Source organism: Siniperca chuatsi, linkage group LG10, assembly GCF_020085105.1.
Source record: "Siniperca chuatsi isolate FFG_IHB_CAS linkage group LG10, ASM2008510v1, whole genome shotgun sequence".
NCBI classification, from domain to species: domain Eukaryota; kingdom Metazoa; phylum Chordata; class Actinopteri; order Centrarchiformes; family Sinipercidae; genus Siniperca; species Siniperca chuatsi.
In genome coordinates this window covers 26,269,664-26,293,909 of record NC_058051.1, presented here as the reverse complement: position 1 = coordinate 26,293,909, position 24,246 = coordinate 26,269,664, and the positions used below count along the sequence as shown (strand labels likewise).

The following is a 24,246-nucleotide window of genomic DNA, read 5'->3' as shown; positions in this document are numbered from 1 at the left end:
CATGTGTATGATCTTGTAATGAAACATTACAAAGCTGAATATTAATGTAACTCAGAACATGACAATTGACAATTGATGTCTTACACACTAACATTGAACAAGCTGGGTGGCAATAAAACTCAGGTTATACAAACTTCCCATCTGTTTATCAGACTCCATCAGATTTTTTACATTTCTCCAAAATAAATGAAAAAAGTTAGTTTTATTGTTTCAAATAAAGATTAAAAATGAACCAGAGATGATTGAAAAGGCAGAAAGAAAGCTGGCGTTAGTCATTGTTAGTATCTTATTTACATAAAGCTTGCAAACATGGAGAAAATGGTTCTGAAGTTTTTAAAAAGCAAAGAAAAAAAGCTACCATTTCTGTCCGTTGATGTCACGTGACTTCCTGATGACATCGTGGTTGACTTCTGCCATCTTGCCTGCAGCCAGGATCTGTCCTGTTGCTACTTTTTGCAAAGACTTTATTTTTTTTTATCGTATTTTTATTTTTCGTCTCATAGGTTAAGGTTTAAGACCATTATCCAGTCCATTCTATATGTTTTATACATACCGGCCCACATAATCTGACAGCTCAAAGAATATGGTTTACCTGCGCGTTAATTGGGTCTCTGTGGCTCTGGAAAATAATCGACTTGGTTATTGATATTGACTGTTGCACGGAATTCGTTTGGAGTCTTTCTGCCCTTAGTGTTTCAAAAACCTTTGAGGCTTTTCCTCATTAGGGTTAAAACTCCAGACAGACTACTAAGTAACTATTTTTGCTCACGATCTTTTCTAAAACTGCAGCTTTAAAGCCTGTACAGAATAATTTTTGTTGCACAGAAAAAAAAAAGAAAAGATATTTAGGTCAGCTGTCATTCTCGCGCATGCGCAGTAGCAGTTGTTTTGTTTACATAACAGTATCCTTGACAGAGATAGCTGCGGACTGCTTGACACAAGCGGACTCAATAAACAGCTTAAGTTACCTTTGCGGGTAAATTATGTCTGTGAAACACGCTATTAGCCGGGGGCTCGAGCTGGGCCGGTCGGTGTTTAAGCTGGGTCTCCTCAAATCGGGGGGCCGAGCCGTAGCAAAGCTCCGAGCTGACCGTTTCCGTGTAGGCCCGTCGGTCCACACCGTTCAGCCTCAGGCTTTCCTGCCGTCTCGGTACCGCTATTACCGCACTTCTTTGAAGGGCCTGGCAGCTCAGCTTCAGTCCGCCGGCTTCAGGAGAAGGTTTGGTGGCGGGTCCCCGCGAAACAGAGCCGTGTTTTTGGCTTTCGGTCTCGGTGTGGGGCTCATCGAACAGCAGCTTGAGGATGACAGAAAGAGTGCGGCCACTTGCCAGGAGATCCAGGTATGTATCACCAGATAAAGTGTTGTTCCTAAGAGCTCTACTAAACTAGTTATACCGCAGTGTAAATACATTTAATTACAAGAAAATGTCTTGGATTAAAATGTGTACTTAAGTAAAAGTACATAAGTATTATCAGCAAGTCTCAAAAATCTTATGCAGAATAATGTTATATTACTATGTATCTTATATATATATATATATATGTGTGTGTGTGTGTAGTACATTATATAATTATTAATTTTAACTCCTTTGTTGGGTAGTTTAACATTTTCTTTAATTATTTGGTTGTCAGTTAAATGTAGTGGGGTAGAAGTATAAGTAGCATAACATGGAAATACTAAAGTAAAGTAAAAGTACCCCAAAACTACTTTTGTAAAGGATTTGAGTACTTTTTCCACCACTAGCAGTTATTATTATTAGATTATTGTGTAGTGTCATGGACTTGGAGACATGGAGATCTAATAATAGATAAAAGTTGTCCATCTGCTTTGCACTTATCCTGTCCATTTCCCTCTTACTTTTGCTACTTGTATAACTACTACTAGTAGGATGATGCCTTTGTAGTCATTGCCAGTTGACATAAGCTTGCAAAAGATGATGCATTTGACAGTACAGAAATGTCAACCATAAAAGCTACTTTGGTTACTGACCTGACATATCTACAGCTATATAATAATTTGTTATTACATTATTTACAACTTAGTTTTAGGAGCTCTAAACCCATTTGTGAATACTCTCAATTTTTCCTTGACTGAATCTGTTATCCTTCACCTGGCCTGGAGGGAAGGACGGGATGTGCACACAACTACCTTTCTGCATCTTAAAAAATATTTCTCCCAATCTGTAGGCAGTGTTTAGCAAGAAAAGATTCCAGAGCCCACTCAAGCCATTCAGCTCTGGATATAAACTGGAGGATTACATTATAGGGAATCAGATTGGGAAAGGCTCCAACGCTGCTGTGTACGAGGCTGCAGCTCTGTTTGACCCTCCGAAGGAGAATAACAGCTCCCTGGTGCAGCTGAGAGAAGATGAAGAGGAAGGGGAGACGGCTCGATCTCTGACATGTTGCTCGCTAAGAACCTTCCCTTTGGCTGTCAAGATGATGTGGAACTTTGGGGTTGGTGTTCTACTATATTCCACACTTTTCTCCACAATTTTAGGTATTAGTTTGACAATTATTTTTTGATGCCATTTGTTTGCAGTCAGGGTCATCAAGCGAGGCGATATTAAAATCCATGTCACAGGAGCTGGTGCCTGCAAGCCCCCTGGCCTTAAAGCAGGAAAAAGAACAAATCACTGTGGATGGGTAAGTATTATACTGTCAGTGCTGCTTTCATAGTTCATTGCTAGTCCTGCAGTGCTGAACAGGGTGTAGGAATGAACAGCTCATGAATGGCTATGATCTCTCTACATGCAGACATTTTGGAGTCCTGCCCAAAAGAGTGTCAGCACACCCTAATGTGATCAGAGTGTACCGGGCTTTCACAGCGGACGTCCCATTGCTGCCAGGTGCCCAGGAAGAGTATCCAGATGTGCTGCCAGCCAGGCTTAACCCTGCTGGTCTGGGCAACAACCGCACTCTTTTCCTGGTCATGAAGAAGTAAGACCTGCCATCTTTCACCCTCTTGATCAATCCAAGTAAATTAGACTGCTTTAAAAACAAATGTCACCAGCTTCATCTTAAAGTTATAATCCTTAGGTTCTGGTTGATTTGGTGACATGGTGGTAACAGCAAGTTCAGTTTAGTACTCCAGCTAACACTCCTTGGGCAGCTGATTTGTCAGAAATATAACCAAAGAGCAGCTTTGTGTATCTGTTAATAGCACAACCAAACAAACTCCCTACAATATTTAAAACTTATCCCCTGTCAAAAAATGACAGTCTGCTCTGAAGATACATTTTTGATGAACAATCACTGTCAGCGCTAACTTTGGTGACAAATATATTGTGTTTCCTGTGACAGCTTCACAATAAAAGCCACTACTTGTTAAATGCTTTTAATGTGAACTAGGAGCAGAAGGAAATGTTCAGTTTGAATTAGCGGTAACTTAATACAGCTCTGATACAGTGTTAGGAGAGTGAACAGTGAGGCTGAAATCAGTAAGATAAAATTACAAACAATAACGCTGGATTACATGCTGCATCGCTTCCTGTGAATCCCTTTTGTGTGATTTGAATTCCATGCGGGAATGGCGGACCCCAATATTAAAAATGAAAACTACTATAAAAGAGAGGTAATGACAGAATGTAAATACACCGAATGACTTTAAAAAATGCAGACCACAAATAGTATCAAAAACTGGCTTTGATATAAGGATTATAACTTTAAGGTGGTGTATACAAGAAAACTGAAGGCATCCAGTTCAGTAGCTCTAGCATCCTGTCTTCTTCTTTGCTATAGCTACCCCTGCACGCTGCGACAGTACCTGGAAGTGTCCACACCAGGCCGCAGGCAGGGCTCTCTGATGGTGCTGCAGCTCCTCGAGGGGGTTGACCATCTTTGCAGACAGGGTGTTGCTCACAGGGATCTCAAATCAGACAACGTGCTGTTGGAGTTTGACTCTGGTCAGAGAAATATTCAGTAAGAGAACAATTCAAACATCAGTTCGAGATTTGATCAGTTCTCTGTTAAAATGTCAATTGATTTTGCTTTTGTGCAGATGGTTGCCCTCGTTTAGTGATTACTGACTTTGGCTGCTGCCTGACCCAGAGTGACTCTAGTCTACAGCTGCCATTCAACAGCATATGGGTCAACAGAGGAGGGAATGCCTCCCTTATGGCTCCTGAGGTAGGCTTAAGTAGCTCTTTATTGTTATTAAGTAAAAGAAGAATGTCCAGCAGTTGCTGAACTGTCTCTTATTGGCCCCTATACAACTTGAACTTGTCCAAATGTTAATAAAGAAGCAGAGCATTATCAGTTGTAGACAGTAAAAGAAGACTGTATGTAGTTGCCTTTGGTGTCTAAACACACACAGATATATAATATTATGTGTTTTACCTGTCACATATCCTTTGAAAACTTTCCAGGAGGGAAATGTGATTTGGGTGGTGATAGCAGCATCAAATTACCCATAATCACAATTTAAATAACCTTCAAATAAATGGCACCAATACACATCTGCGCTCATGAAAATATTCTTTAATGTAGGTAGTGTATGTAAGAGTAGAATTACCTCCTCCATGGTAATAACCAGAGGTGGCAGTAGCTCAAATTACAATTTAACAGTGTGTTTTAAAGGGATTGTCATTTGGGACAGTAAGTCATTGTTATTAATACAGTTATAAACAACTACTTCTACAATAACAAGTCATTACATTTAACCATAATATTACTTTTTTTGCATTTGACTTTTAAACTTACATTTTCATGATGTATCTGCCCCAAGGTGGCCACTGCAGTTCCAGGGTGTGGTGCGGTGATTGACTACAGCAAGGCAGATTCCTGGGCTGTGGGTGCCATCTCCTATGAGATATTCGGCCAGCATAACCCGTTCTATCGAGCAGTGGGACTGGAGAGCAGGAGTTACCAGGAGAAGCAGCTTCCTTCTCTACCCTCCAATGTTCCAGCTGATGTGCAGTTAGTGATCCGATTACTCCTCAGGAGGAACCCAAGCAAGGTATAGCAGGGGTTGTGAAGGATTTGTTGGGATGCTGTGTGCTCACAGGTGATATGACCGGACAGGGTGTCTATAGGTCTTGGAAAATTCTTAAAATCACATTTTCTAAGCCTTATTTTAAAATGTTGTAATCAAAGCAGTGTCATGATATTGTAGCATTTGACAAGTCTTGTTTTTCTCAGTTTGGGCACTGATAAAGATATGGGCGCATTTAATAATTGCTCAATTGTTATGTCTGGTAGTAGTCTACCAGCAGTCTGGTAATATTAACAATTAACCAACTCTTTGATACTACAAAACTCATACATGTTACTGTTACTTTGCAGCGCCCCAGTGCCCGTGTGGCGGCTAACATGCTACATCTTAGCCTCTGGGGACGGAAGGCCCTGGCAAATCAGGATAGTGTTGGCATGAAGAAGCTGGCTGATTGGCTGCTGTGCCAGTCAGCTGTGGTTCTCCTGAAGGGCTGTACTGGACCCACTGGAAACATGGTGGAGGCAGAGCTTCAGAGGAGCTTCCTGTCTAACCTGGACCTGGAGGAACTGCGCACCGCTGTGGGCTTCCTCCTGTATGGACGAGAGCAGCGTCAGGCCTGCATACTGTCTGCATAGATCCACTCTCACTCATTCAGACACATAGTTTAAGAGTCATTGATATGGGTATACTGGGAGCCTAGAGTTGAAACATGCTTTGATTTTCAGTATGACATCTATATTTATAATATTTATAGTCTTAGCCTTTACATCTAATGGCTATTAAGGCAAACCCCAGTGACACTCTACTCTTCCACTCTCACATCACGTCACATCACCTGTGACTGTCAGTGTATTCCAGCAGTTATTGTGAATTATCAAATGGTTTAATTCACCTTTTTGGATTTCCTGATTCGCCCTTAAACCAGTGTTGTCTTTTGCTGCTGAAATTGCTGATCGGCATTTCCCAGATTGTATTCTCTCAGCATCACTACAACATCAGCAGGAGTTAAAGCAAAGTGTGGCTAGTGCCCTTTTATGCAAAATGCAACAGGTCTTGTGGGTGCATTGCATCATGGATTATTGAGGCTACTGATGGTGGGGAAAAAACCTTGGTATCTCTGTGTTTTCTATATTTCTGTGTATAGATTCATTTCTCCTTAAATATGTATTGTTTGTCTACACCAAACAACTAAATTGGCCCAGAAATGCGAGGTACCAATGGCTACTGGTATTTCTGTTATTCTGATATTATATTTTACAAGCGCTGATGCACTTTTTTTTTTTAGATATTTGCTAGGAAAGACCCCAGACTCATACAGTTGTGTTACCTGTGTGTTTGATTAAAATTGGCCTGTGTAGAAGCTTTGGACTGATAAAGGTTAAGGCCAGTGCAGATATTTTACATTAGAGTAGAAAGTAAAACTAAATACTGTACTTGTCAGACCCTACTGTGTAGGGCGACATTAAACTTCACACTCACAGGTAACATGCTGCCCTTAAACAGCTAGTGCTTCCATCAAACTGGTTATCAGTAGGTGTCTGTGTAAGGTTGTGAGCCAAAAAATCACTTACTCACCCATTCTGCACAACGTAATGCATGTTAAACCTCCCCAACATGTTACTACACAGTTATCACAATGATGATTGTAGATAGCATGGATCATGCAGATTATTGACTGACCTAAAGGATGTGACTTGTTTTGTTTTTGTTCCTGTGGTTTGCACTTTATGTCCAATTGCTCAGAGCCATTGCTATGGCATACTGGTGTTTGTTTGTTGCCAGCTTATCTATTATACCTATTCTAAAACAAATTATGCCAAATCTGTGATTTGAATAGAGTGACTTCACTATGATCTGTTATCAGAACTAGTCACATTAAGCCTACAATTCTGGCATTATAACATTGCATAATTATATATCATAATCATGTGTCAGTTAGGGATGCAAGATATAGAGTGTTTAAGTTTTCATACTAAAGATGGTGAGAAATATTTTGGATATATGTAGATTTTTCTGCTGTGTTTCAGAATAAAAGTATCTGTCTGAAAAGAGCTCTGAATGGACTGTGCAAATCATTCCTCTTGTTTATTTAACCCCTCTTGTTTCTAAGTTAACATCTCTGCGAGTGAATTTAGATACATTTTTCACGTTAACAGAGTTGGTGACATACACAGTAAGATGACTTAACAATAGTCAGGAGGAAAAGATTTGATACACAAATTTATTTGAAAAAGGTTCCAAATATAAACTACAGGCTAAACTATAAAGTTATTAAATATATATTAGGCTTCTTCAACAAAACTTGACATGTAATGTACAGTGTTTTTTGCTGTACAGCTATTTCTCAAACTTCTACATACAATTTCCTCATCTGTCAACACCTGAAGGCATTGGATGTAGTATTTCAAGATTATGACGGACAAATCATCTGCAACTAATAGTTAATTTGTCAGTATTCACAAAAAAAATTGAAAGAAGGTTTGATAAATAACAGAAACAACTTCTCGTTACAGGAATTTTATTTAGGACAGAGCAAAACTCACATTTTAATGGATTTTTACTCTGAACATAGCCAAACTGGTGATGAATAGACAAACATTTCTGTTTGAAATGTATTTAAGAACAAATTAAATAATTTGTTTCCCGTTTAGCTTGTGCTTTAAAGTCCCTTTTAATACTCCTCTCCTTCCTCTTCTCCCTCACCCTCAATGGAATCGACTCCAACCTCTTCATAATCCTTCTCCAGAGCTGCCATGTCCTCTCTGGCCTCAGAGAACTCTCCCTCCTCCATGCCCTCACCTACATACCAGTGAACAAAGGCACGCTTAGCGTACATCAGATCAAACTTGTGGTCAAGCCGAGCCCAGGCCTCTGCAATAGCAGTGGTGTTGCTCAGCATGCACACAGCCCTCTGGACCTTAGCCAGGTCGCCACCAGGAACCACAGTGGGCGGCTGGTAGTTGATGCCAACCTTGAAACCAGTGGGGCACCAGTCCACAAACTGGATGGAGCGCTTGGTCTTGATGGTGGCAATGGCAGCATTCACATCTTTGGGCACCACATCACCACGGTACAAAAGGCAGCAAGCCATGTACTTGCCGTGGCGAGGGTCACACTTCACCATCTGATTGGCTGGTTCGAAGCAGGAGTTGGTGATTTCTGAAACTGAGAGCTGCTCATGGTAAGCCCTCTCCGCAGAGATGACAGGGGCATAAGTGGCCAGAGGGAAGTGGATACGGGGATATGGCACCAAGTTGGTCTGGAACTCTGTCAGATCAACATTGAGGGCACCATCGAAACGAAGGGAAGCTGTGATGGAGGACACAATCTGACTAATCAACCTGTTCAGGTTGGTGTAAGTGGGACGCTCGATATCGAGGTTCCTACGGCAGATATCGTAGATGGCCTCGTTATCTACCATGAAGGCACAGTCAGAGTGCTCCAGGGTGGTGTGGGTGGTCAGGATGGAGTTGTAGGGCTCCACCACAGCGGTGGACACCTGGGGAGCTGGGTAGATGGAGAACTCCAGCTTGGATTTCTTTCCGTAGTCGACAGAGAGACGCTCCATCAGCAGGGAGGTGAAACCAGAGCCGGTGCCACCTCCGAAGCTGTGGAAAACCAGGAAGCCCTGAAGGCCAGTGCACTGGTCGGCCTGAGGACACAGGGAGACAGTGATCACATACAGTTACGTCATTTAATTTGAAATTAGGAATAGATCCCTCCTGATATCAAGTTACCCACCAGTTTGCGGATCCTGTCCAGCACCAGATCAATGATCTCTTTGCCGATGGTGTAGTGTCCACGGGCGTAGTTGTTGGCAGCATCCTCCTTGCCAGTGATCAGCTGCTCAGGGTGGAACAGCTGGCGGTAGGTACCGGTGCGCACCTCATCTGAAGAGACAGGTTGAATCACAAATGACTTGAGGGTCTGACTAAATAAAATCAAGAGATAACTATAATGTCTATATTAGAGTTTACCGATGACAGTGGGCTCCAGGTCCACAAAGACAGCCCTGGGGACATGCTTTCCAGCTCCAGTCTCACTGAAGAAGGTGTTGAAGGAATCGTCTCCTCCACCGATGGCTTTGTCACTGGGCATCTGTCCGTCCGGCTGGATCCCATGTTCCAGGCAGTAAAGCTCCCAGCAGGCATTGCCAATCTGTACTCCAGCCTGACCAACGTGGATGGAGATACACTCACGCTGAGGTTCAGAGAAAGAAGATTTGGATTTAAGAAGATGAATCTTGCACGTCTGACAAAGGAAACAGATTTTCCAAAACCACTGATGCTAATTAAAATGGAGGTTCTATAAATACAAAGCGTTTTTTGAGATAGCCTTTAACTGCCAGATGCTACATATCAGCACAAGCTGCTTCAAATAATTCTCCCCACATTGCATGAAAAGCTTTCATTGTTACACCAGTCTTTCTGTTATAGCCTGTCTGACTGAGGTTCAGTCCATCATTTATTTTACAGGAGCCCGTGCATTTTCTGCTGCGACATAAAACTGTGTCTATTGGCATGGGATTAGCCTACTGTAGAGAGAGAGGATTATCTAGGTCATACATGTTGCAGTGTGCTGTCTCTTTAAAAAAAACACATTCACACTGACATTATGAGTCATGGAATATCTATTTTATTTTTTATAGTAGGCCAATATATTAAATAGAGATATTATAGGTGGTTTTTACGTAGCCTAACCAGACACTCAGAGGGATTTATCATTTCACATAAAATGATCTTCAGAACAAGGAGCACTGAATTGATGTAATATATATTTATATAAATGCTGCATAAAGGGCCAGAAAATTTCACACTGGTAAGGTCGTGTGAGACCAGTGGTCAACCAATGGTGTCTAAGCTGATTTAGCAGTTATGTGGGAAGATGATTAGGCGTTTGTATTGCAGGAATGCATTAGCCTACGTGAAAACCTACGATTTTTTTGGTCTGAAAGCATGAATATTAATTTTCATAATAAAACAATTTATAGTCATAACAGGCTTAGAGAATATAGCGAGACAACAGAGAGCAACGGTGGATAAATCTCATAAGCATGACCTACTTTCCCTCCCCTCCCCTTTTAATATAGGTTAGATTTTCTAAGCAAGAGATCTGGAAATAAAATGTTAGAAATTACATTTAAAATCACACTTACCATGATGGCTTTTCGCTATCATGCAACGTAATGACACAAAGTCTGGGGAAGGATTGTGTCTGAGGTGTGCCGCTGTCTGAGGCTGAGCTGCTGATGCGCCACAGTCTGCCTCTTGAGGAGGACAGGTGAAGTGCGCACACTGAAAACCCCTCCTCAGCCTGCGGCTGTAACTGGTTCACATCCAGAGCCAGAACAACCCGGATGCTGGAGCTGAGGTAGGACTTTGATCCCAAAACCTTATATCGAGGATGTGTTGATGATTTGGTCCAGGGCTATACCGGCCACACGTGGTACAAATGCAAAAATAAGGGGAATGGGGAAAGGGAAAGTTGAATGTAATGTTAACTCATACATTTACCCCCAATGCCCAAATTACAGGAAGTTTAAATTATCCTGTCTGATTTTGCTGGGGATCTGGGACAACGATTTAATTTTACTGAACGTTTTTAATGTTCCTTTTTGTTCAACCGAGAAATTATTTCCATATGTTTTAAGTCCAGTTCTCACTGTCAAAATGTTGACTTAGCATCTCATAATTGTGACTTACCGTGGTTACTTTTGTTCTTATCATGCATAATAGTGAGCCAAAAACAAAATGTTGACATCTCATTTTTTTTAAACTTAGCATGTCAAAATTCTGACTTATCTTCTAAAAATGTAGCTTACCATCTCATAATTTTGACCTACCGTGAGTATTATCATTTTTATCATGCATACGTTTTGATGTGTTTGATTTATTGGCCTTCCACAGGCGGTGCCCACCTGCTCCGTTACTGATTATCAGTCTGCTGCCTTCACGCTCACAACCACGTCGTAACTTTGAAAACCACAAGCACGACGGGACATGAAAAGTAGCAAATGTATATCTCACCTGAGCTGATGTGGTACTGCGCGGGGTTTATGTGAGGATCAGAGATGGTGCATTCAACACAAGAACATATGGCCACCTAAATACATATTAAACACTATCCTGGTGGACTTTTTGTCAGTTGCCTGCTGCTAATAAGGCCATGAATATTACGAGTTTACTAGGAAACACTAAAGGTAGCAGTGGAAGTCCATCTCACCCTCTCACACACCGCACAGTTACCAGTATGGCTTACACTCATAACTCTCACCAAGTTATGTTGTCAGTTTGGAAGAAGATAACTCGCGCTGTGATTTCGCCGTCTTGCAGTGGGACTGCAGCGGGCTTCTCTCTAGGGCCACGACAAACTCTGTCTCTCTGCAGCGACAGACGAGGTCTGTACATTAATCCCAACAGAAAAAGCTCCGGGAAACGCTACAATGTGCCACCGAGCGCCGAGTTTGTTGCACGGGTGTCAGGGATCCCCACTATGGCCAAGTTGCCCTACCAGGAGACAGCGGACGGGCTCGATGCGGCGTTTGTCGGCGTCCCAATTGATACCGGGACCTCCAACCGACCTGGAGCAAGGTGGTGTTTTTCTCTGCAGCTGCTGTTAGGCTATATGTGCCTGCAACAAGAGTCACTATTACATTACACTGTCAGGCCTACTTACAGTTTTGTCACAGTAGTACACCCACCGCTATTGTCCAGTGGTGTAAGAAGTTTCCCGAGCCTTTACTTAAGTAAAAGTAAAGGCCTACTAATACCACACTGTAAAACTACTCGATTACTAGTAAAACTCTTGCATTTTAAATATTACCTAAAAGTAAAGGTATGCAAGTGTAAGCAGGAAAATGTACTTAATGTATTAAAAGTAAAAGTAGTCAATGCAGAAAAATGGCCCCTGTGACATATATTTTATTATATATTTGATTATTATCACTCGTGCATCAGTGTGTAAGCAGCATTTTACTGTTGTAGCTATGTTGAGGTGGAGCTAATTTCAACTGTTTTGTATAGGATTTCAACAAATTATTTTCATCGTGGATTAATCTGCTGATTATTTTCTCGATTGATTGTTTGGTTTGTAAAAATGATCAGAAAATAATGAGAAATAACCATCACAGTCGACCCAGAGCCCAAAGTGACACCTTCACAATGCTTGTTTTGTCCAACCAAAAGTACAAACCTCAAAATGTATTTAAAATAAATTAGAAGGAAAAGCAGCAAATTCTCACATTTCAAAATCTGGACACATGAAGTGTTTGGCATTTTTGCATGACAAATTAAAATATAAAATGGAAATATTCAAGTAAAGTGCAAATACCTCAAAACTGTAAGTACAGTATGTACTGTTCTTGCGTAAATGTACCAGTTTGCTTCACAGCTTCAGTTTCAAATCACTGCAGCATTGAAATGAAATACCAGATATTCCCTCCACCACCGCAGGTTTGGTCCCAGGCAGATCAGAGTGGAATCTGCCATGCTGAGATCTTACAACAGTGGCACCAGGGCAGCACCTTATGAGTCCCTTATGGTGGCTGATATTGGGGACGTCAATGTGAATATGTATGACCTGAAGGACACATGCAAACGCATCAGGGAGGCCTACTGGAAGATCCTGGCTACTGGCTGCATTCCTCTCACTATGGGTGAGAGGGACTAGAGGAAAAAGAAGAACATGTTTACACAATGTCTTCACCTTCTAGACAGATAGTCAAGATAGCTCAGTAAATATTTTATAACCATTACAGCGAGCTCTGCAATGGCTGTATAATTATTAGCCATTTAAATATCCTTATAAACTGTAGCTCATGTTCGATCGAAGGTCAGATGTTAAGGAGTTTTTGGTGTTTGCAGGTGGCGATCACACAATTGCATATCCGATCCTGCAAGCTGTTGCTGAGAAGTAAGTAGGCCACGCTTCATTGCCAGGGGCTGTACATGATGCCATCAGATATTATTGTCATATTATCATCAGTTCAGATTGCCTGGACATGTTTAGACATGATTTTTTCCGTGTTTCCACAGCAAACAAAAAGATTATTTTCATTATCGATTAATCTGTTGATTAGTTTTTAGATTAATATTATAAAGAGTACGGTCTAGACCTGCTCTATAGGAAAAGTGCAATGAGATAACTTCTGTTATGAATTGGCGCTATATAATTGAATTGAATTAATCGATTTAATCATTTAGTCTAGTGAAAAAAGCCCTGGAGCTCAAGGTGAGATCTTCAGATGTCTTGTTTTGTCTGACCAACAGTCTGAAACCCAAAGATATTCCATTAAAATGATTTTAAAAAAGAGAAAAGCAGTACATCTTCACATTTAAGAAGCTGGAACTAATAAGTGTTTGGCGTTTTTGGTTGATAAAATAACTGAAACGATTTGTCAATTATCAATATTGTTGCTGATTCATTATCTATTGATCGACTAACCGATTAATCAATTGTTTCAGCTCTAGAACAGATATTTTCATATACATTTTGTTATGTATTCGTAATATTATTCTGCTCCATGATAAACTGTATGGCTTTTTACATTGTTTGTAGATGTCACAAATGACAAATCAAGCAACGTCTAGGACAAAGCTTAGACAAATTCAAATCTGAACTTTTGACATTGACTGCCTCTTAACCAGTTCATACACTGTGTCCTTGTGCCTCACTCAGTCTGCTCTGTAATAATTTGTCAGGTATGGCCCAGTGGGTCTGGTCCATGTGGATGCTCATGCTGACACCAGTGATGTGGTCTTGGGGGAGAAGATCGGACATGGGACTCCATTCAGACGTTGTGTGGAGGAGGGGCTACTGGACTGCAAGAGAGTGGTCCAGATCGGCCTGCGTGGTTCAGGCTACTCTGCAGATTCATATGAATGGAATCGGTCACAGGTAACTCTGCTAGAATACTGGAGGTCTTGTAGATAACATAAGGCAATGCTTCAGACAAAAGCCAGCATTCTGGTTTTACTGCATAGCCAATGGGCCATAGGGGGTTATGTGCCTGACAGTTTCTTGGCCAGGTGCAGTGACTTGAACCCCTGTCTTTATGCTAAGCTAAGCTAACCGGCTGCTGGCTTCAGCTTCATATTTACAGTGGAGACATAAGAGTGGTATCCATCTTCTCAACTAACTCGGCAAGAAAGCGAATATTCGTATTTTCCAAAATGTCAAACAATGTCAAAGGTTACAATTAAAACAAAAAGTCACAATCAGCAATGGATGAGCTAGCTGAACTGAAAATAAGTTTCAGATGCCAGAAATCTCAGCACTTGGTCAAACAATCGAGTCAATAACAGATATCCTAAGTAAGTCATTTTGTGCAATGTTGCATATCATCCCTTTTAAACAAAAAAAGAATGATTGTCTTTGAACAAACAACCCTAATTTTTATTTTATTGTGCAGGGTTTCCGTGTGGTACAAGTGGAAGAATGTTGGTTCAAATCTCTTGCGCCTCTGATGGCTGAGGTCAGGGCTCAGATGGGCAGTGGTCCAGTTTACCTCAGTTTCGACATCGATGCTCTTGACCCGGGCTTTGCCCCTGGAACAGGCACACCAGAGATAGCAGGGCTTACTCCCATACAGGTAAACATGGTGAAACAGACTTTAATCCTTCTAAACTATCTTCTATGACTTTAATCGGATGACACAACCATGTCATATTACAAGTTGTGCAAAGAATTTACACTTGTTCCACATAATTACTGTAACTCCAGTGTACATATAGGAAGTTCTTTAATAACACAAATGAATGTTCTGTACTTATTTATCTTCTCAGCTGTATAAATTCTAATATAGTTTTGTTATCTTGGTTGGATTTAGGGAGTTGAGATTATTCGGGGCTGCCGTGGCCTAAACCTTGTTGGATGTGATCTAGTGGAGGTGTCTCCACCCTATGACACCACAGGTACTTTTCACATTTTATTTTTTGTCAAATTCTGGGGGGAGTTTTGTTTTACAACCATTATTTATATTTTCATTTTATTATTTTTTCTCAACAGGGAACACTGCACTGACTGGTGCCAACCTCCTTTTTGAAATGCTGTGTGTCCTCCCAAAAATTAAATACTCCTAATCAGTACAGACCACACAGTACAGAACAGGTAGTTTGTTAAAAATAAATACAGATAACCGAACGCCAAATGAGCAGGCTGTCCTGCAACAATTACAATTTAATGTTTTATTCAATAAAGATATTGCATTTTATTACAACGATCAAGATGATGAATGCACTATCGAAGAACAACTGAAACAGCAGCAGATGTCATTTACACCTACTTGTAAAAGAGTATTCCATGTAATATATTAACAGTGACATTTTTACAGTTTATGTTAACAAAACAAATGAATAAACCAAGCGCACACTAAGTTTGACTTCACTTTCATGCGTTTGTCATGTCACATAATTCTATATCACATGAATATAATAATGCATCATTTGTGGCCATTTGGAAAACATTCAGAACATGAAATTAATATTATGTCTGCAACATTTCTAAAATCCACAGAATTACAACAAAATATTCATCAAAGAGCTTCTGATAGACCAGCCTTGGCGCAGGGAGAAATTTGTTATCTCTGAAAGATAGCCACGTCCTTATAAGCAAAAACCTGTCAGCTGTGCAGATATAGAGATAAATTATTGACGTTTGTGTTAGTAATTCAGTTCCTGTCAGTGGCATCTAAGATACTGTATATGAAAAATGCAGCGTTGTAATGCCTGATCTGACAAAGACGGGGGATCAAAACTTAAATAATTTCATGGTTTTGAGTCAGTGTGCAGGCATTACTCTTTATCAGTGCTGATTTCCAATAGCCTTGCACCTACATGTGAGGTGTGTACAACTTTCAAATGTAATGTTTTCCTGTAACGCACTGCCAATACAATGTTTATCAGCATTACTGCGAACAAGACAGCCAGATATTTACCTGCTCCACAAGTCTCTGACAGGAAGCAGGTCTAATACAAACTGCCTCCAGGGCTCCTTTGCTACAGCATAATGGAAAAACTTCACTTTGCCATTGATGACTTCAAGTATCGATGGGGTGCCATGAGCACCAAGGTGACTGGCTACCCATCTCTCATATCCATGATAAGATATCCACAAACCTGAAAAGGTTTGTGGATATCTTACACAGATGACAAGGCTGCTGAATGATTTTGGATGAGTTACAGAGTCTCCATCTCCTGCACCACCTCTTTCCAGACCGGCTCAATGTGGATGCAGCTGAAGCACCAGTCAGAAGTGATCTTTATCAGGTATGGTGTCTTGTAGCTGTCAGGCACCACGTCGATGACATTCTGGTTAAAGTGCAATGTGGATTGCTGTCAGCAAAGTCCCTCTGGTTCTTGCTGCAGAAAGGATAGTTTGAGAAGGATTTGTTAAAGCAGAAGCTGACGTGGTGATGACCGCAGCAACCACCGCTGCATGGCTGGGTGTCATCAGTCTGCCAGTAACGGTCATGTTTGTCTTAACTGGATAAAATCTAGATGTTGGGTAGAACAAATATCAATATGAGCAGACATCTTCCTCCGTTTGGTCATCTTGATGAACATGCCCTCAGCACCTACATTTTTGTTTTTATCAGGATGCCTTGAGAAGGTCATTAGGCAGTTGTAGTAATTATCTTCACTGTAGTTCCACTGTCATTATACTACTGTCTTATAGAATTGAATGAAGTTTATGATAACAGGCCAGTGTTCATTTGTGTTATTTACCATTCTTGTGCGATACACTTAATTAATCCTAAAATTTAAATTTAACATATATATATATATCTTAAAAGCTATTAACGTTACAATATCATAATCCTGCTGACATGTGAATGGGTTGTGACATTATTCATCGAGGATAAAAGCTTTTTTATGACCGTTAGGTTAGTTGCGTTACATAATAAAACAGCTGCTTTACTTTCCCACATGACCCGGTGAAAGGTTTGAGGTTTTTCAGCGTGTTAGTGAAAAAGACAGCGTTTTGAGTTCGACAGCCTGCTTTGTTTGTCTGTGTTCGGTTTATTGTTCGTCGCCTCGCGATTTTTAGTGTGAACGAAATGAGGTAACCCAGCTGAGAGGCAGCGGCACGCAGTAAACTAAATCAAACGTACCCTGTTTTTTCTCTCCCTGCGTTCTCTTTAATGGGCCAATCACAGCAGACGGCGATGTAAACAAGGAAGTGGCTAATTCATTCTAGTGATGGGAATTACGGCTCTTTGAAGGGAGTCGGATCTTGTGGCTCCGTTCCTTTCCGAGAGTCGGCTCTTTCGGCTCCTAAACGGCTCTTCATTAAGGGCCACTTCTGCTGGTCACTGCCTCAGTTACATATTACATAATTACTTATTTGTTGCGAGAAATAAACATGCAAGATTCTTCATCTGCAATACATTGAAATATTCGGTCATATTGATGGTTAAAAAGTAAGAAATGTCAAGTATAACTATCCTAGTTGTATAACAAAAATAACACCCTAATAATGAAATAGTAGGCTATGGCTAATAAATAATTGCGCAACTCTATACAGACAAATAATTTGTTCAATTTGCTTTTGAAAAAGCTGGAACAGGTTTCACCCCAAGACATGATCGATGATAATGGCAGAATAGCTGTGTAATTCATAGAAGTGTGGCCTTTAAATTGTGTATATGTCATAGAATAATATTAAAACCATTCACCGATTTTGTCAGTAATTTGGGTTTAACAGCTGCATCGTCCAGCTCCAGTTGGCAACACACACTGCGCTACAGTTACTCTAATGTAATACACAGAGCTGACCAGTGCTAGAGTGAGTCATCAGACATCTTCACCACTATTCCTCATGGCAGAATCTAATAATGTGTACAGAGTGCAAGCACAGCAACTAAACTGAGAGTCGGATTTGGCATGTGCTCGTAGACCGCTCCTAAACCTTATGTTATGAAGGATCATCCCTGCTGGATAAAGTTTTCTCTGTAAAGATATAAAGCTGTTAAATAAGCCTGACATTAATATCTGGATTTGGTTATTAGATTCTATAGTTTATTCAGGTCTTTACCCCAGCATAAATCTCAGCTCACCAGCTGTGTTTGCACTTGTTAAACAGTAGTGTACTTTACTAGACTCTAAACTCCAAACACCAGTAGAGGTGTTCGTGAGTCACAGAGGACCTGGCCAGTGTTTGCAACACAGAGGTCGAGGATGCCGCAGTATCCTTAACATTTCGTTGAAGGCTACATTGGTTTTGGGACCTATAATTAATGGGTTGAGACAGTTTTTACTAAACATGTTTGACACAAATTTTCCAGTACTTTTTTGCTGACAGGAGGAAAGGGAGGAGTCCCTAAATCACACCACTGTGGTCAGTGAGATGCTTCTAGTATGCATTCACAGTCAAAGACCAGAAATGGTCTCTCTGTGGTATTCAAGAGGAGTCTGAGGAGCAGAGGCTCTGAGGGCTGCAGTTTACTTGTGATTCAGCCTCTCATAAATGTGGTTGGTGGTCTTTAATATATATTGAATCAACAAAAAAGCTCAAAAGTGAAATAATAAATATTGCAAATGTTTTGCAATTATAATATTTGACTTCCTACAGCAGTGGTTCCCAACCTTTTTGGCTTGTGACCTTAAAAAAAACACCCCTTGCATATGTCTATTTTTGACCAGCTCAACATAATTTCATAAGGTGCTCTTGAAGACGTAAAATGATCCAGTAATTAATGAGATAAAAGCAACAATTAGAATAAAGTCTGAAAAAACAAGGAGAGCAGATAGTTTTTTTGTGCTTTTCTCTCTTATTAATCATCTTGTGACCCCCCCAAGATTTGTCTTGCGAACTCTTGCTGAGGTCCCGAACCCCAGGTTGGGAACCACTGTCCTACTGTGGGCCTGTGGAGTATCCATCTATTCCCCCGAGGTCCTATCTTATGGCTTTTCCACTTCATGCCTGGGCGAGTCTGAATTTTACACTCGCCTCCCTCATTTATCCCTCATGGTACAGTATCCCCCCACCTACACGAATACCATTTTCTTTTTTTCCTTTAAGTTTCCTTTTTGTTACACAGCTATCGCACAGTAAGACACTGAATTTAAAGTTCTGCTCTACTCAAAAATATGTTTTGCTTATTGTTTCTTTCCTTGGATGTTTGAGCTTCACTGTGCAGAATGATGTGTGTGCAGAGTTTGTTACTAAAAGGCTGTTTTCACGTTCATCTGCTGAAGAGGGAAACTTTCTCTGAGCTCATCTTAAATTTGGGTTTAAGATGTGAACGTACGACATTTAGTAGAAGTTATCTGGTGTGTAGTAGTTAAACTTTTGAAACAAAATACATTAGCATATTCGTTGATTCTGGATTTTTCAATGAGAGACAAGGAGTAGATGTAATTTTAAGCATTTTTAACTTGGTAATTAGTCATTTCTTTTGTGGAAGAAACATCAGATAAATTATTATTAGTACTTTTATTTACTTTAAAACATGACTGGAGGGAACCTTTAATTTTATAACATAGCTAATTAGACTGTAAAAATGCAAATCCCACGAGTACTATATTCATAACATACCAACCAACTTGATATCGCCATTCTGTTCATCTCCCTTTTAGCCTATTTTGGTGAGCAAATGAGATCCGCTCCTTGCCATTTCTATTCAGGGTTCAGCTTTTAATTGGCAACAGCTGTTCTCTCACATCTCTAAGTGTTACAGTGTGCTCTTTACACTGCTTACATGTATGGACACAAACATACAGTCATCCACACAACTCCTGACCTCAGTCCTGACAAGTAGTTTACCACGTATTTCTGTGCTTATATTTAGGACATGTCTCTGATGGGACAGCAACACAGGACAGTTAATTGTGTTTCTATTTTCACTTGATGCTTGAGTTGCTCCTTTGTATCCACTGGATGGAGAAGTCATTTTAGTCTTCGGTGTAATGCCCCTTCTTACTCCAGTAGAGGGCACTTAATGCTCAAGTATACTGTGTTTAGCTAGGGAGAGCTCTTTTAATCCAGTCTGCATCAGCATTTCTCTTTTCTACCAAAATAAGAGAATCTCAGTCTTTTAATGACCAGGAGCTTTCCATAAAAACATTTAACTGCCATTAATTTATTAAGTAAAATGTAGAGTGGAGTGGAACTTGGAGTCTTAACTTTTCTGAGTAATAAAGTTTTATACTTTATTTAAAAAGAACTGACATACATACAATAAAAAATAGGGAAATCTTGTAATGCTTTACACATTTCTATAATAAAAGTCCCTGCAGGAAATGTTATTATACTAATATTATATAGGACAATACAGAGAATGGCTTCACTATTTTATCCCACTGTTCCTACTCCACCTGATATACAACCAGTAATGTAACATGATCAATACAGCAGTGGTGGAATGTAATTAAGTACATTTACTCAAGTACTGTACTTAAATACAATTTTGCACTTTATTTGAGTATTTCCATTTTATGCTACTTTATACTTCTACTCCACTACATTTCAGAGAGAAATCTTGTACGTTTTACTCTGCTATATTTATCTTACAGTTATAGTTACTGGTTACTTTGCAGACTAAGACAGATCTAGATATACCATGACTCTGATCTTCACAGACATAGTTACTAGTTACTTTGCAGATAAAGCTATTGCATATGAACTATGTGATTCATTTATCATATATGATGCACTATAAAATCAGCTCCACCATGACAATATTAAAATACAGCTTATGTTAATGCATCAGAAATAATACTCCAGAAAAAGCCTACACATACACAGTGGTGGAAAAAGTACTCAATACTATTACTGAAGCAAAACTAGCAATACCACAGTGTAGAAATACTCTGTTACAAGTAAATGTTCTGCATTAAAATGTTTACTTAAGTAAAAGTACAAAAGTATAAACATCAGAATATACTTAAAGTACCCAAAGTAAAATTACTCATTTTGCAGAATGGCCCATTTCACAATTATTTTGTTAATTTATAAATATTTTAAATTAAATAATCGGAACAGAACTAGTTACTAAAGTTTTCAAATAAATGTAGTGGAGTAAAAAGTACAATATTGGCTTCCAAAATGTAGTGGAGTAGAAGTATAAAGTAAAGTAGCTGAAAATGGAAATACTCAACCTCAACAGTCTACTTAAGTATAGTAGGCCTACTTGAGTAAATGTACTTAGTCACTTCCCACTACTGTATATATGTATGTATGTATGTGTATATATATCAGTTAAAGTCCATTTTGCTGCTAATACTTCTGTACTTTTACTCTGAAATTATGAGTGCAGGATTTATACTTGTAGTGGAGTATTTTTAACAATGTTAAAAAAAAAACCCTGTTATCTTCCACCGCTGCGATAAACTCAGTATTCAGAACCACAGACAGACTTTACGTCCGCGTGATGATATGATATAAATACTACAATAGCATTTTCTCAGGAGTCGGCACATGCAAAGAGCTTACGTGTCTACTAGGTGGCGTCTCCCCACACCGGGATTAGCTGTCTTCTGTTTCAGCACTCCCTGAATTCCATTCCGCCTTTTACTTTTTCTGCAGCTCTCTCTCTCTCTCTCTCTCTCTCTCTCTTTGCTTTATCCCAGCACAGGACTTCCCAGTGACTTTGCAAGACTGCATTTAGCCCACAACAAGTCCCAAGTTTCGGAGTGCACAGAAGAACAGTTTGGAGCCTCTGCGAGTCAATATTTTACGTCCATTCAGCACAACAACAACAATAACAAAAAAACAAGAGCGGAAAAGGATCCGTTTTACCTGTTGATGAAGTCCCACCGGGTGTGGGACGCAGAGGAGCAGTCGGGTTTCTTCACAGAGAAGAAAAGTCTGAAAAAGGTGCAGGCATCACACCGCTCCAGCGGCCAGGAGGAGTGAAGGACCTCGGTTTTTCCTTTCCCCCAGCATTTGCAGCCTGTGCTGGGTTGGTGGAAAATGGGCACTCCGACCACTTCGATCTGTGGACTTATCCTCTCGTTGATACTCACATGCCAGCTGGTTACTGTAAGTGAGATCAAACTTTCTCTCTTTCTTTCCACTTTTGTTTCATTCACACACACAACTGACCTGTAAAACCATTGATTCCCCCAGAGGTCAAGTCAAAGTTACAAATCTGTGCTTTTATGTCCTATTAAAGGCAAAAGAGATGAGGCATGTGTTGATGTTGCTATTTATGTTTAGTAAATAGTGTGGTCTGCTGGTGCAGGGCTGCTCACATGCAAGTGGGCTGGATAACAGATCCCAGCCCACACTGTCATATCAGCATGTACAGTAAAGATGCTTTTAAAAGTAATATGACAAATTAGAACCTGTTGTTGAGTGAAGCTGGGCTAAGTTTGTCCATAGAAACAAGCTATTCATAGTCTCCCTGGAGTCCTCAACTCCTAAACCTTCTCAAACTTAGTCAGGCGACACTTTGCATTGCCTGCACTGCTTTTTTTAAAATTACATATGTATGGAGTTGACTTTATTTCGTGACACTGTGAGCAAAACATATATGAAAACATGCATTTATAACTATGTCTTTGTTAGTCCTTTGTTTTTGCACACATTTAGACTGACTTCTTTTCTGTGTCGTCCTTATTAATGAATCAGTCCTGGAAATCCTTCAGAACAAAAGTTGGGGCTCAATAGCAGAGAAAAAAAAAAAAAAAAGTGGCCTTGAGTTGTTAAAAAAAGAAAAGAAAAACATTGGCTCCACTTGTCCGGTGCCATTCTCCTCCATCCAAGATCTACTGCCACTGGGAGAATGCACCATATTGGGAATGTCTTACTACTCCTCTGGTTTTATTCATTCAGCTTTCACTATTATGCAGTTTACTGTAGGACTGCAACTAACAGTTATTTTCATTATTGATTATATTTTCAATTATTCAATTCATCATTCAGTCTATAAAATGCCCAACAAGTTCTGGGGGCCAAAGATTATGGCTGCGAATTGCTCGTTTTGCCCAATCAAATATATTTTATTTTCAATCATATAAAACAGAGAAAAGCAGCAAATCCTCACATTTGAGAAGCTGGAAACAGAGAATGTAACAGACATTTTTTTCTTTGATAATTGACTTTTGATGATTAATCAATTATTAAAATTGTTGCTGATTAACTTTCTGTCAATCAATTAATCGATTAATTGTGTCATCTCTACTGCCTATGCACTGTTGGGTATTTATTCGAGCGTAATTCATGATATTTTTACTCTGCTATATCTGTGGTATGAATCATATAGAGGATGAGCATTGCCTTGCTACTGAGAATAGAAGCCCCCCCCCCCTAGAAATCCCGTCTGGTCTCTCACCTTTACGCCCTCCAATAAACAGAGCTGTCATGGTTGAGATATCTGTGACTCCTCTGTGTTGATTTGATCTGAAGCAAAGCTTTTTTGAATGATGGGACGTAGTTGTGGTGAACAGCAGACGTAAATCTTTCACCTGCTGGATATAGAGTATATGAGCTGTAATATTCCAGACGTTTGAAAAGCTATAGTGTTGATGACTTTCAAGGTATATTTAACATCCAGCGGTGACATGCTATCGAGCACCAAGCCGAGTGGATGACATGATTTATCGCCTTGTGTCAGTTTACAAAGTTGAGACAAAAGGTGCATTACCTGCATCCTCAAAGTCAACACAAGTTATGTATCTTTAATATCATCAATCCACAAAGCTATCCAGTCCCCAGAGGGCTATCATCATCTGTTGTGTGCTGACACTGGAAGGTAATAGGAGATGGCCTCTACACTTTAACCACAGCCTTGATTGACTACTAGGCCAACAATACCAACATAATTGAATTATCTGGAACCACAAGCATCTGTTTCTTGTATTCTGACTTTGAATTACAACAGGCGGACTGTCTCTTGATTCAATTAAGCATACGTACTGGTGTTACTACGGGCCTTCCTTTCTCCCCACTGGAATGTCAGGGTCATACACATCAACTCAAACAATAAAAGTCAATAAAAACGCTCGGTGGGTAAGAGCTCTCCATCACAAATCCTGCTGTGAACCACCAGCAGTGCTAGTGTGAGAAATGATTCGAGTTAAGTATTTTTACAGCTTAATATTCAATAAAAACAACTGTAAAGACGGCTACTCCCAGATCTGTTTTGACTCATATTAGTGTTTTACAAGTGGAAATGGATTGATAAGGTCAGTGGTCTGTGCGTCTGCTCTTACTTAATCATATAAAAAAGAGTGAGGCCACTTTGTTTTCTGATGTATGACATCAGACCAACTGTGAGCACCACTGCTGAAAATTTTGGCACAGAGATCTCTCCCAGTATAGACTGTCATAAGTGTCCCCTGACTTCATTGGGGGTTGGACTGGGGTTGGGG

At 40.0% G+C, this 24,246-nt stretch overlaps 4 protein-coding genes and 1 long non-coding RNA gene across 16 annotated transcripts in view; 3 read left to right on the top strand and 2 right to left on the bottom strand.

Moving 5' to 3' along the window:
- The first annotated feature begins 399 nt into the window (after positions 1–399).
- pink1 (PTEN induced kinase 1) lies at positions 400–6,984 on the top strand. Its single transcript, XM_044212749.1, has 8 exons — positions 400–1,340; positions 2,188–2,457; positions 2,543–2,646; positions 2,758–2,940; positions 3,742–3,905; positions 4,001–4,128; positions 4,727–4,957; positions 5,284–6,984. The coding sequence occupies exons 1-8, from the start codon at positions 984–986 to the stop codon at positions 5,566–5,568; spliced, it is 1,722 nt and encodes a 573-aa protein (XP_044068684.1). The 5' UTR covers positions 400–983; the 3' UTR covers positions 5,569–6,984.
- A 450-nt stretch (positions 6,985–7,434) lies between these two features.
- Positions 7,435–10,233, bottom strand: LOC122883693 (tubulin alpha chain). Its single transcript, XM_044212750.1, has 4 exons — positions 10,089–10,233; positions 8,911–9,133; positions 8,675–8,823; positions 7,435–8,585 (listed from the first exon to the last, which is right to left on the bottom strand). The coding sequence occupies exons 1-4, from the start codon at positions 10,089–10,091 to the stop codon at positions 7,605–7,607; spliced, it is 1,356 nt and encodes a 451-aa protein (XP_044068685.1). The 5' UTR covers positions 10,092–10,233; the 3' UTR covers positions 7,435–7,604.
- A 692-nt stretch (positions 10,234–10,925) lies between these two features.
- agmat (agmatine ureohydrolase (agmatinase)) lies at positions 10,926–15,305 on the top strand. Its single transcript, XM_044212751.1, has 7 exons — positions 10,926–11,523; positions 12,385–12,587; positions 12,796–12,844; positions 13,633–13,828; positions 14,343–14,522; positions 14,760–14,844; positions 14,939–15,305. The coding sequence occupies exons 1-7, from the start codon at positions 11,099–11,101 to the stop codon at positions 15,010–15,012; spliced, it is 1,212 nt and encodes a 403-aa protein (XP_044068686.1). The 5' UTR covers positions 10,926–11,098; the 3' UTR covers positions 15,013–15,305.
- LOC122883697 lies at positions 15,076–21,500 on the bottom strand. The gene is made up of 2 exons (XR_006379692.1): positions 21,365–21,500; positions 15,076–16,290 (listed from the first exon to the last, which is right to left on the bottom strand). It is a non-coding gene; the product is annotated as an uncharacterized LOC122883697 (long non-coding RNA).
- Positions 21,501–21,519: 19 nt separating this feature from the next.
- Positions 21,520–24,246, top strand: part of hspg2 (heparan sulfate proteoglycan 2) — a 94,684-nt gene continuing 91,957 nt past the window's right edge. For 10 of the 12 annotated variants that reach the window (XM_044212738.1, XM_044212735.1, XM_044212741.1 and 7 more), the window contains exon 1: positions 21,520–21,913. In XM_044212738.1, the coding sequence (XP_044068673.1) occupies positions 21,845–21,913 (69 nt within the window). In that variant the 5' untranslated portion in view covers positions 21,520–21,844. The remainder of the gene's footprint in view (positions 21,914–24,246) is intronic. The other 2 variants (XM_044212744.1, XM_044212743.1) reach the window with 1 other exon arrangement.

What these genes read in the sequence shown, in the direction of transcription:
- agmat (XM_044212751.1), top strand. Translation starts at nt 11,099, where the DNA reads ATGAATATTACGAGTTTACTAGGAAACACTAAAGGTAGCAGTGGAAGT. An exon ending in TCCAACCGACCTGGAGCAAG is followed by an intron (nt 11,524 to 12,384) that starts GTGGTGTTTTTC and finishes CCACCACCGCAG; the next exon opens with GTTTGGTCCCAGGCAGATCA. An exon ending in CAGGGCTTACTCCCATACAG is followed by an intron (nt 14,523 to 14,759) that starts GTAAACATGGTG and finishes GGTTGGATTTAG; the next exon opens with GGAGTTGAGATTATTCGGGG.
- pink1 (XM_044212749.1), top strand. Translation starts at nt 984, where the DNA reads ATGTCTGTGAAACACGCTATTAGCCGGGGGCTCGAGCTGGGCCGGTCG. An exon ending in CTTTTCCTGGTCATGAAGAA is followed by an intron (nt 2,941 to 3,741) that starts GTAAGACCTGCC and finishes TCTTTGCTATAG; the next exon opens with CTACCCCTGCACGCTGCGAC. An exon ending in GCTGTTGGAGTTTGACTCTG is followed by an intron (nt 3,906 to 4,000) that starts GTCAGAGAAATA and finishes GCTTTTGTGCAG; the next exon opens with ATGGTTGCCCTCGTTTAGTG.
- LOC122883693 (XM_044212750.1), bottom strand. An exon ending in CCTGGAGCCCACTGTCATCG is followed by an intron (nt 8,824 to 8,910) that starts GTAAACTCTAAT and finishes CTGTCTCTTCAG; the next exon opens with ATGAGGTGCGCACCGGTACC. An exon ending in TGGACAGGATCCGCAAACTG is followed by an intron (nt 8,586 to 8,674) that starts GTGGGTAACTTG and finishes CTGTGTCCTCAG; the next exon opens with GCCGACCAGTGCACTGGCCT.